Genomic DNA, 13,310 nt, shown 5'->3' on the forward strand with positions numbered 1-13,310 from the left:
TTGTTAACGTCTAATAGGTAACTACTAAGCTATTTAATTCACATATATAAATGAAGACCTTGCAGGCAATTAACTTCACAAATGCTGAAGGTCAGGGCTCCCGATGCGAGTTACTGTACTACACCTTTAAGGGCTGCTGCTGTACTGGGTCAAGTCCTAGCCTTTCCTGGTGGCTCTACAATGTGTTAGCAGCCATTATCATGCACTGAGGCAGCTGAAGTATAAAATAAACAAGGCACGAGCGATAGACTAGCAAATGCCCAGAACTGAATCCTACAAAGTGTAAGAAATAGTGAGTGCAAAGAAAAGGAATCCTGAAGGAAAACTCTAAGCGAGGATGGGTATTACGCATGGGCGCTGACTGCTTTTTACTGGAGACGGGGAGAAACTAAGGAAATGCTGATAAATTGCAAATGCTTGTCTGGGTCTGGATGTGACTCTAGGAGATCTGAAACTCACTAGAGATTATAGACCAGAACCGCTCTATTTACTGAGGAGGAACGTACAGTACACAATAATATCGATTGTCTCCAGCAGCAGCAAATGTTAAATTCATTAGAGAAAGAAAATAAGAATTGTTATGGAAGGAAGAAACTGCTGGTAAAAAAAAAATGCTTTTTAATAAATCAGTACAGAAGCTGCATGAAAACAGGACAAGGTGGAGAATCTCTGATGTCTTCTCTACCAACTCATAGGGACTAAGTCTACAAATTACGGAGAGTTTCATGGGTTATTACATGCCAATTTGCAAGCAGTAATTATCAATGCATGCTGGCAGGAGAAAGGGGGAGGAGACAAAACAGATTCTTACACACCCATAACTGAATTTCATGCTCTGTAACTGACATCCTTTAAACGACAGTTCCAGAAAAGTGAGAATCCGTAAAATGAGTATATGTGTAAACAGAAGTAATTGGCGAAGACGAAACTGTGCTCCAGATTAAAAACGAGTCAATGGCAGACCTACGTCTGGATGAAGTTGTTAATGTAGCTGAAACTGAACCTGAGAATCATACTCGATAGGGAACCTTAACTAAGAAAGGAAAAATCAATGACAGATAAGACTGGTTCTTCACCTCAAGAGCTCCAACCAAGTGAGACTATTAAAGAAACCACAGCAGGTCAGGACAGTGTGAGATTTTCACATCGCTGCTTAGGTTGATACACTGCGTATGTGCAAAGCTGAAATACCATTTTCTTTTGATTAGCAATATTATAAGATATGGACCTCTGCAAATGAGAAGATGACAAAAACTGGACAACAGACTGAAATGTTTTTCAGCATGATATACGATGTTTTGATTCATTACTCTATATATTTCTATGTTAGTGAGATGCTATCAACTGGGAGATTTTCTTCCTGTGTAAATTCACAAAACTATATAATGTAATGCCGTTTGATGGGTCACTCATGGCATTGCTTTGAAATGGAATTTCAAACGGTATTGCTTTGAGATCATCCTGATAGTGATTTCTTATATGGTCTGAATATGGGAGAAATCAGCTACGATGGGTTGTCCTCTAAACAGCTATTTTCTTTCCTAACTTCCCACCACAAAGGAACAGACTCATTAGTACAATACGAGGAATGATAAGAATGCACCTTATCTTTCCCCCAAGTTATTCCAAATATCTTCACGAGAAGACTTGGCTTCAAAGAATCCCAACTCTCCTACTGACACAGTTTTTGGGGCTTCTGTGCCACACGACATCCCTAACACTAAACACGTTTCTGCTGACTTAACTTGACACATTTCATACATATTTGTCAAAACAATTATTGTTAACTACAATGCAATTATCCATATTCAATTTGATGACTCAACTGGAAAATTACTTTTTTCCTAATAAAATTTTTCTAAATGACAACAGTGAATCCGTGTTGATTAGTTGTTCAGTGTGTGCTAATTAATTACACGGGGTAAATTTAGTTCTGTGCTAATAACCGCAGGGGGAAAAAATTTTGTAGACATGACTCTTGTTGTAAGTGAAGAAATTTCCTTCCTGCCTACTTCTTCTGTACTTTCTCTTTCTAATCTATCCCAGACGAGCGTTCAATAATACAAAATAAACAATAAAAGCCAACTACTCTTGCCTGACGCTACAGGTGAAAAGACCGGAGTTCTTTGGAACCTTGGTCCTAGGTCAAGAGTAAAGGAAAAGAAAAAGATTTGTACTGTTAACTTATTTAACTGTGAGGACCTCCGGATAGCTCATTCTCATTGCAGACTTGGTTTAGATCATGCATTTAATGGCCAAAAAAAAAAAATCCCAATTTATTCACTATGAAACCTATTTCTTTATCCAGAAGCTAATTTAAATGCTGACATTAGCCAGGGGCTCTATGGGGCAAGGCATTTTGGGGCGATATTCCCGGGGGTCTGGAGTCCTCCGTTTTCTGGCTTTCGTGTGGTGATGATTCTTTCTCTCTGAGCCTGATGGAAGTTTACGGCAGCAAAGAAATAAATACTGATAGGAATGTCAGGGGAACTTTGTCACAAAGCTGTCAATAGGAGGCCAGTGAGGTAGGACGCCATATTCCCTCGTGTAAATACACGGTGTCAAGAAGACAGGGTCTGGCCAAAGAAGGGACAAATTTTTGTGCCCGGAGATATTTACAAAGTCAATGGATTAATTCAAAGCAGCTCTTCCTGATCTATGCTTTTGTATGAGTGGTTTGCTACCTGTGGGCCAACCTGTGTTAAGTAATAATTTCAGAACCTCACTGAACACCTGTATGTGTGCAGAGGAAGGGCACTAAGCTGGAGATGCCTCTGGAAGACAAGATGGTGAAGCCTGTAGGCCATCGTACAGAAAGGGGGCAAAATTATTTCAGGAGTTAGAGATATCAGTTCATTGTAAGGAAAAATCTTACCGTCGAATATTACTGTCTAAGAATGAATGGGATGTCTTGGGCAGTCATGCTGGAAGGAACTGTAGACAATAGGTCCTATCCTCTTTCTGTTGCGAGAGACTAAAATATCCTTAACAAATGCTCATCTGACTATTACACCTAGGAATCCACTATGGTTTTATGATGTAACGGACACAATGTAGCCTGTAAACGTAGGGACATCTAGAACTAAGTATATGCTGCACACGTTCGCTGCATCACCCTCTATACAGAATTGAGAGTCACATTTTACATCTCTGACTTTTTCTTGACATGCCTGCTAACTTGTCAATAAGAAAGAAAAAAAAAAACCCGCAGTAAGGAGGAGTTTTACTGAGGCCATTTACTCTTGTCTCATGTAGCCTGACACAATGTGTGAAAAGGACAGGAAAGTTCACGGGCCCAGCAACTAAAAAATGACTGGTAACCTGGCCCTGCTCCCACACAGCACAGAGGTATGCCAACTTTTTTAGCAAGAAAAGGGTTAGACTAGTTTATCTGAAAACGTTCGATGTTAAAACAACACAGTCTGTTGACTACTCTAGAATATCGATCGATGCATGCAGATCCGCTGTGCGGCCCTAACGATCAGATAATCTGAGAGTCTCCCACAGAGGAGTTACCTGCTTTCCAGTGGTACATTACTGCCAAGGACCCAGCTGTCCTGCAGCTGGACGGACTCGGGTGTGGTTTGCAGCTCGGCGGGCAAAGCAGCCGGCGGGGCCGGACTCTGGTTCCTTCTATTGGTCAGGGAGTTTCTGTTGAGAGAAGTGATGGACGGATGGTGCTGTGCGGGGTGCTGCTTATGGGGTGGTGGCAGAGGCGGAAGGGTGGGCTGGCCTTGGTTGTTTGCAGGTTGCTCTGAAAAAAAGAAAAGGAAACTCATTCTATATATGAGTACATGTACGTATGTGTGTGTGTGTGTGTGTGTGTGTGTACATACACATCTACACACACCACCAATGTCTTGGGGATCCACTACAGATGAATTAGAATTAAAATCTGCATTTAAACCCATATCCTAATCAATTTGCATATTATTCTATTAAGCGGGTGCTCAGTGACATTCTCGAAGAGCGAGTTTACCCTTGATACACGGAGTACTAATTAATATACAACAGATGGTAAAATTGGTTTTGGTTTTAATTTGTTTCAGATTTTTTTCATCTGGTTTTATTAACACCTACAGAAAACAGCGTCTGACAGCTCCCCTAATGTGCCTTCAGACTTCAGCTTTTTTTAACAAACCGACCCTGAAATTAAATGGGTAATTTCAGTGGAACACAAAGGTTTTCGAAATGCATATAATCCCTATAATTATTTAATGGAGGTTTTTTTTAAGCTTTATTTAACTGCAATAAATTATTACAAGCTAGCTGCTAAACAGCAGTAGACTACTCTAGTTTAGTGCATTTCAAATAAGGCAGACCTGCCTTATGATCCGCTAAAAGACGCTAAGTATTCTTTAGCAGAAGGTCACTCTGTGAAGCAGATGTTGTTTCATGGATATTTAACAGACTGAATCACATCTGATTACAACGTCAGAAGACTCATATACTTAATGACCGTTACATCCATTAGAACACACACAGAACAGATTTGCCAATTTCACAGTACGCCGTAGAACTACATCTTGGAGTAAGTCATAGGTGACCAGAGCGACTCATGCCATTATGTCACCGGTACAGATATTTTGCTCTCAACCACAATCATAAGGGATCCAGCAACTTCAGAATATAAACACAACGGTAGGTTGTGACCAAAGAAACATTCCCTAAAACTAGTAAGTCGTAAGGTAAAATTGACAAACCAATGTAACACGAGACTGACTTTTCAATCTCATTACCTGCCTTTGGACATGCTAGAATTCACAAATACTACATTTTAACAAACAGAGGACTCCTTAATTTAATGCTAAACTTATTATGGCTCCATACATATAAGATGTCAATTTTTGACTAAATGCAGTTCAAAGTGCAATATAATTTTAAAGTGATGTATTAAATCATGCTATTAATATAAATGCACATATTAAAAAAGAATAGGAAACACAGGGACTATCTTTCATCGGCAGGGTGAACTCCAGCAGAAATTGTTATGCCAAATAGAGTCTAACACTGTAATTCTGAATGCATAAAATGAATTCTTGATATGTAATAGCTTGAATATACCTTATACCCTCTTTACAGGGTATAAGAATTAAAATAACTCCTCCCATCGCATATAATATCTGTAAATACTACATATTTCTAATGGCCTCTAACGATCCATATAATACCACTTAACAACTAATAATTTCTTACTCTTGAAATGAAGGAGAGAGAAAACCCCTGAATATATGGAATAAGGTTCTTTTTTGCACATTCTCTGTTCCCAAGGATCCCCATCCTAGAAATTACAGAAATCTTGCTTGGTCCATTGTTTTGATGCTCATGAAAAATTAAGATTATCTATATCTCAGTTAAACTGAAAGTACTCCTGGAGGAGGGGCACCTGGGTGGCTCAGTCAGTTGAGCAACTGACTCTTGATTTCAGCTCAGGTCATGATCCCAGAGTCATGGGATTGAGCCCCGTGTCAGGTTCCATGCTAAGCGCTGAGCAAAGAGCCTACTTAAGATTCTCTCTCTGTCTTTCTCTCCTTCTGCTCCTCTTCCCTGCTCTCTCTCTCTCTCTAAAATTAAAAGAAAAAAAATTACTCTTGGAGGAAATGAGAGGGCTAAACTAACACATATAGTTTTAATTGTGATAGGAAAAAAGAAACAGTTTAAAATTCAAAGATTTATTATTCAGGTATCATATAGTTAATTAGCTTTGTCTTCTGCAGCATTAGGGCATATGATTAGAATCTCTACAGATGTCTTTAAGGAGCATTTCAAAAGCTGCTTTTATAAATATATATATATATTTTATTTATATATATATATATATAAAATACATATGTTATCATATATATATAATATATATGTATATATATTTAACAACAAACCAAGGGCCTTAACTAGGTTGGTGTCAGTACAATGGAAACAAAGAAAAGAGGAAACATTTCAAAGGGAAACATATTAAGATTATGTCTAAAAAGAAGTACAGGGATGTGTCAAATGACTCCATATTTTTAAGCATGGCTCCATGGAAGAATGGAATTATACTACACATATGATATATAAATTATATATTGGATATTATGCTAACTAGAGGAGAGAGCAGTGTATATAGCAGTCAATTCCAAATTTAATCTCTAACTCTGTCAGGCATCATCATAGTGAGCCTCAGTTTTCTCATCTGTGATGTGGGGAAATAATATTGTCCCAACTAGGTATTTAATGATTCAGCGAAATGCACTCATTCATTCATTAATTCACCCACTTAGCCATTCATCCCACAGACATTTATCAAGCCTCTATGTTCCAAAGATATGCTAAGTCAATAACAGGTAAAGCATCATGGATATTAAAACTGTTGTTGAAAATTACATGATTTTAAGATATGTTATCATTATCATGTATTTAAATATGTTGAATTTAAGATTCTTAAACGGTGAGACAAAACTTCCATTTAAGGCTTCAAAAATAACGAGTACTACTCTGGCTTTCTCTACGTTCACACTTTCACTTGGCAAGTATTTATCGGGAATTTACAATGAACAAGACATCACGCAAAGCTCCATGGCCCTTTCAATGGTCTACCCAGGTTATTTCAGCCAAGTGTGTTCTGCCTGCTGGGACCTCTTTTGATCTGACTACATAATCATGAGGCCCTATAAAACAAATCCAGGTCATGAAAGCTGGACTCAATCTAAAATCTGGTGCAAGAGAATAAATGCAGAGCCTGAGTGAGATGGGATGGATGAACAGACATTTACGATTCTGCAGAAGCCCACAGAGAGGGGCCAAATCCGAGGATTCACTTGGAGGTGAATACTACCTCTAGAGATTTGGGCTTACAGGTTGCAAGAAGCAGCCGAAGTATGAATCTATACCAACTTATTCAAGACAGAACAAATTTGTAAAGTAAAACAGGATAAAATAAAATTTAACATAGCCAGAAAGGAAGAGAGCATAAAAGAAAATCAAGTAGGAGAGATAAGATAAAGCCAGACCTAAAGCTAGTGGACAAAACGCCTGCTGTATAGTTCTGTACATTTTTAGAGAAGGATACAAATCTGGCTCTCAATTATTTATCTAGTTGCTCACACAAAAAGGGAAACGTGATCACTTACATGATTTGGAGTGTTTTTAAGACCGCAGAGTTTGTTTAAGGAAAGCACAACTATTACTAAAAACAGAGAAAATATTCTTTTTAAGCACTCACAGGAAGAAAAACTGAATATCCATAGAAGATTTTATGACCTGGGTTCAAAATCGACACAAATGAAATAACAGGGTCTAGATTTGGAGACGAGCACTTAGAATCTAACACAAGTGGTCAGATGCACTAGACGAACCACAACATCAACTGCAGCGTTTGCTTTAAGCTGATCCATTGATACAGGCTTTGCACTCATTTGAGACAGTTTTGGACAGAACGACTCTGGAGTTCTAGAAGGGACAATAGGACCTCCCAGAGGGAGGTCCTGACACATAGGTCTCAACATGTCATTTTCCTTCTTGGAAACTCCAAATGGCCTCCAAGTATCTGTAAAACATAAAACTAACTCTAAAGGTGTACGTCCTAGGGTTGTCTGGGTGGCTCAGTCGGTTAAGCGTCCAACTTTGGGTCAAGTCATGATCTCCCAGTCCGTGAGTTCGAGCCCCACATCGGGCTCTGTGCTGACAGTTCAGAGCCTGGAGCCTCCTGTGGATTCTGTGTCCCCCCTCTCTATCTACCTCTCCCCCGCTCATACTCTGCCCTGCTCTGTCTCTCAGAAATAAATAAATGTGAAAAAAAAAATAAAAAAAATAAAGGTGTATGTCCTATTTCTTCAGTTAGTCCTCAAAATATTTTTGCAAATGTTTCCCCCATGAACCGTCTTCATGTATCTTCTCTGAGTCTTATATTATCTGTGCCTTTTCACAGCTTGTTTCCAAATCCCCTCTCTATTTTAATTAATTTTATAGGTCTCGTGTCTCCTGTTAGACTCTCTATGGGCAGGATTCACATTGAATTCACCTTGGAACCTGCATGGGGCCCAAGGACCACAGGGGGATGGACGTGTGGCCAACAAATATTTATTCCCTCAAGTACATACCTGTTGAATGAATAATCATTCATTCAACTTGTGAAGAATTCAATGAAGAGAATGTCTAAGTGGTAAAAAGCTGAGCCTGCCCATAGTGTCTTTAACTGCAAGGTAATTTGCAACCTGTCCTATTTCCTTAACTCAATTCTGACATCCTGAAAGGCAGGGACTCTAACTTAAATTTCTTCGGACTTTTCAATATCTTCACTCAGTCTTGTACTTCAAAGGCTCCTAGAAATGTGCAGACTGGCGACAATTACGCAATCAGACCACTTTGGGGGCTCATCTCCTAAGGGCAGGGAGCCATGTTATCCACTCCAGACATCAGGTTTTAGGAATATTTCTTTGGAACCATAGCAGAGGCTGCAATATTCAAAATCTACCTTGTAAGGTGTGAAAATAATGGCAAGATTACATAAAAATACACACAAATATAGAAAAAATAACATGTAAGATCTGAAACAATCTATAAAATGTATGTTTTTTCAGCTAACCATAGTTATGTCTTCCTTGTACCTTAAAGCTTTTGATTAGAAATGTTCCAAATTACATATTTTAGGAAAGGCATAGGTTATTTTTTCAAAATATTCTTCCCGGTTTAAAAAAATAAAATCTTTTGCATTATGCTTACTGAAATTATGTATTATACCCAAAGAGTGCCTTTACTCATTTTAGTCCTTCTTTCTGCCTGACGTTTTTCAAGTTCCTATTGCTCGTGTGACTTCAGGATAGCCCAGAAGCTGCCTGTTTTTATTTGATAAACACAACTGATAGCAGATAATTTATTAGTAACAAATATTAGATAGATCCAACTTTGGTCATTTTGCTCAGCCCTTTGTCACCAAAGAATTTAGCCCACGAGTGTCACTTCAGGCCGCCCCATTAAACCCATTAACATGGGGTAACGACTTGGATCATGGCATACACTGAATAAGGTATGTTGACAACCCACGAACGTGTTAGGAGCCACGGAAGAGATCTGATTACGGGACAGATTCCAGTATAAGCAACTTACAAAACCCCAATTACAAGCAAATGTATGATATATTATTTGTGCTCTGCAGAGGGAAGAGAGTAAAGTTTTAATAACTTTTCCTAAATAGCAACTATGCTATCGATTGGAGAGGTGAAAGGTACCATAGAGACAAATAACGATAATATGGATTTTTCTTTTGCAGTGGGATATTTTCTTGAATAAGTTATGTATCTGTCTCTCTGAGCTTCATGTATTTTATAGTGCTTAGTTAAAGAATCTAAAAGATACAGTGCCTGACATACCGTAAGTGTTAAATAGTAACTTATTAATGCCAGAAAAGAAAGAACTCTCTTTAGGGAAGAACATTATGAGGGAAAACAGTACAGCTGACCCTTGAACAACGCAAAGGTTAGAGGCACTGAGCCCCTGTGCAGTAAAAAATCTGAGTATAACTTTTGACTCTCCAAAAAAACTTAACTACAAATAGCCCACTGTTGACCAGAAATCTTACCAATAACATAAACAGTTGATTGATAGACTGCATTCTTACAATAAAGTAAGTCAGAAAAAAGAAAATACTAAGAAAATCATAAGGAAGAGAAAATACATTTACAATCCTGTATTTATGGAAAGAAATCTGTGTAGAAACGGACCCATGTTGTCCAAGGACCAGTTGTAACTGAGAAGCCTTGTCAGTAATCAATACCACTATCACAAGGCACAAGGACATACAATCAAGTGTGTCTGAACAGGAAGAGTTTCTCCCTTCACAGGTACCAAAACAAGAATCTGAAATGTCGCAGGAATCAGAAAGCAACTAATGTCTGGCCGGAAGAGGGAATTTTAACCTCACAGTCATGAAGTCAGCCTGTCTCTTCTTCCCGTGTAGTATGACCAGAGAAGCAAGTCAAGAATTTTCAAAAGGGGGGAGAGGAAGACACCTGGTTTTTTAAAACATATCTGGTCATGTTTACTGGTTCAATTTTTTTTTTTTAATTAAAAGCAGCTTCCAGACTGCTGTGTGCAGTTCAGTCCCAGTTTTTCTCTGCTTTACAGCCTTGGGCTATGGTCTTTGGGGAACACTGTGGAAATGAACTCTGAAACAGGAAAGCTGGGGGATTAAAATATCTTTGTGCGCATGCGTGTCTGCGTGTGTGCGTGTGTGTGTGTGTGTGTGTGTGTGCGCGCGCGCGCGCGCGCGCGCCTCTGTTCGCGTGGGAGGGACTGAAAGGTGTCAGGTGAGAGGCGCATGTGTGCATGTATGCGTGTGTGCGCATGCGCGCGCCCCTGTTCGCGTGGGAGGGACCGAAAGGTAAGTGTCAGGTGAGAGGCGAAGAGGAAGCTGAAGAGGTGTCCCCAAAGTCACCCCGACCACTCTGTCCCACACACCTTCCTTCACAGGTCTGTCCTCTTCCTTCCCTGGACCTCAGCTGTGGGGCGGCCCAGGTCCCTAGAGGAGAAGTACCCTGCTTCATAAGGGGGACAGAATCGAAGGGTGACAGCTGTGTTGTATGAAAACAATTGGTTGCAACGTGAATAAAATTCGCTAGCAAAAGACAAATGGGGGTGGGAGGGAAGGAGAGGGAGGAGGAAGGAGGGCAGAGAGAGACACACACACAAAGGAACAAACACATTTTTAACTTTACTGAACCCAGAGAAGTGCCGTTAGGTAAGACACATCCTGGACATTCATTCATTTGCCTATGGCTTGTGTACTCCTGGACGCTACGGGCAGCAGGCTGAATAAACAAATAAACTCAGCTTCTGGTCCCCTGACAGTTTATAATATGATCCACAGGCCGTGTTGAGCTACACAAACATTTGGAAGGAGCCAAACCCATTTAATGATGCTTACCAAAGATGGGGCTGAAACCCTTCTTTCTCGATCGTAAAATCTACGATCACTTCACTTCACTCCCTGGTTAACATCCCTAACTTTCTCCTACCGGTTACAAATGAAACCTGAGTTTTCTTCGAAACTGAACTCTTTGTTGTTGTTTGTTTTAATGTTTATTTATTTTTGAGGGGGGGGGAAGAGAGAGAGAGAAGGCACAAGCAGGGGAGGGGCAGAGAGAGAGGGGGATGCAGAATCCGAAGCGGGTTCCAGGCTCTGAGCTGTCAGCACAGAGCCTGACACAGGGCTTGGACTCACAGACCGCGAGATCACGACCTGAGCCCAAGTCAGACGCTTAACCGACTGAGCCACCCAGGTGCCCCTTTCCCGTGATTTTCTAATGGTAAATGTAGGTAACAACACCTCCTTCATCTGGCTACATTTCAGGAGCTACTAGGAAGGGCGCATAATATAAATTCAAAACATCTTATGACACTGAAATTAGTAAATTATACAATGAAAATGTCTCTTTTGCCCAGAAAAATCTCATATACATTACAGACATTGAGTTGCCTTTATTTTCCTCTGAGGAAAAAAAAATGGAAGCACCAAGACTTTTCCTTATAAATGGGGAAAATCTGAGTTGAGGAAATAAGTCTTTTTTTGTCAGACCACACCTCAGTAGAGCTCATAGTAGAGCAAAAATATTTAGACATTCAGGGTGACTTCCAATTTCTCTCCTTTCCCTCCAACAATGCTGTATTAATAAGATACCCACCTAAACTACTATAGTGGAAACTGGAAATGAAAGGCCTCATCTCACTCAGAAAATTACTTCACATAAACTTACTCTTCCGGCTCAAGTCTTTGAAAGTGCACTGCTCACTGATGGACCCCTGCAAGCCTTTGGTTAAAATATGGCACCACGTAAACATTTTCACCACAAGTCATCTGTCACTTAAACATTTCATACAGCTGCATGCAAATCAAACAAGAATTTAAAATGTGTTTTAGAAACCATACACATAAATAATATTGTGCTTACCACCTTCATCACCAGATGACTGATCACCAGATAATTTATAGAAAGACATTTGAGTATGAAAAACTTAGAGATAAATGAGAAGACACAAAAGAAAGACTTGTACTGACTACAGGGTATAATTTCAGTGAGCACAGGTGAACTGATTTACTACTGTACTTAGTGAGAATTTGGTTTAGTTTCCTTGGGGTCAAACCTTGAAATGAGGATTAAAAGAAAGACTTAAAGACTTTATTTATCTATTTATTTTTTTTAAGTTTATTTATTTTGAGGGAGAGAGATTCCCAAGTAGGATCCGTGCTCAGCCCAGAGCCTGATGCAGGGCTCAGTCTCACATATAGTGAGATCGCGACCTGAGCCAAAATCAGGAGTCAGATGCTTAACCAACTGAGCCACCCAGGTGCCCCAAAACTTAAAGACTTTAAATCTTTGCATTCTTTTTTCTATGAGAGCTCACTGTACTTTCTACTTCAAACCGTGTGACCACCCAGATCACCTGCCAACTCCCTTGCCATAAAATGCTAGAAGTGCTGGGTAAAATATATTAAATACCTTTTGGATTGATGCACTTAGCATACTTCCTGAGTGTCTAACAGTTACACAGACTCTGTTCCAGGCAGGGAGGATGTAACAGGAAACAAAAGAGCCAAGAGTCAGCCTACCAGTGGAACTTTTACTTTAGGTTAATATAACTGAATTGGAAGAAAGAAGTGGCCAGGAACCAAGGGGAGAGAAAAATTGCTGACAGCATGTGAGATGACCTGGTAGCTTCTATGCGGAGAACTGCCTGTCTCTGTAACCTTTCTAATGTCCAAAGAAGAAACAAAACATGATACACAAGTTGTTACTGAGACCCCTACATATATGAGGCTTGACCCTTGAAATACTATACCCTCAGTCCAAGAGTCGACTTTAAACATCTCACTGCAAATGGAACAGTAAGGAAACTTGCTGTGTTGTCTTGAGTCCTACATGGAAAAGAAACCAACTCCTGAAATTTTTAACCACTAGCCTGGGCTTCTTTGGGGTTGGCACAGGAGATTCAGACTTATACTCTCAATGTAGTTTGGGAACTTCCAGCCAAAAAATTAATATTAAAATTGATCCTGGATCTGCAATGCTCCTCCCTGGGGTACCTTGCAGAAACAAATGCAAAACTTCTTTAAAGAACACGTTCTCAACCCAAGTCACAAAGGATTTCCACAAACAAAATACAGCTTTCAGTAAATTAACAGACCAAAGTCACAAAGTTTAAATGGGAACAATCTACCTTGAGCCAAATTCTACAGACAAAACAGCAGAACTGCTCTCCCCCAAAACTTCAGATAATATAATCATTTACTAAAACTTCAGTATGTTTAGGACATTAAAGACTTGAAAGAAATTAAA

The 13,310-nt window shown here is 39.6% G+C and overlaps 1 protein-coding gene across 1 annotated transcript in view; it reads right to left on the bottom strand.

Moving 5' to 3' along the window:
• TENM3 (teneurin transmembrane protein 3) overlaps positions 1-13,310 on the bottom strand; it is a 451,795-nt gene that overhangs the window by 187,976 nt on the left and 250,509 nt on the right. Inside the window, exon 3 of the mRNA XM_047091479.1 lies at positions 3,517-3,754. Coding sequence (XP_046947435.1) covers positions 3,517-3,754 — 238 coding nt within the window. The remainder of the gene's footprint in view (positions 1-3,516; positions 3,755-13,310) is intronic.

The sequence above is a fragment of the Lynx rufus genome, unplaced genomic scaffold, assembly GCF_022079265.1.
Source record: "Lynx rufus isolate CCGP_SWC_20201006 ecotype Redwood Valley unplaced genomic scaffold, mLynRuf1.p SCAF_3, whole genome shotgun sequence".
NCBI lineage: Eukaryota > Metazoa > Chordata > Mammalia > Carnivora > Felidae > Lynx > Lynx rufus.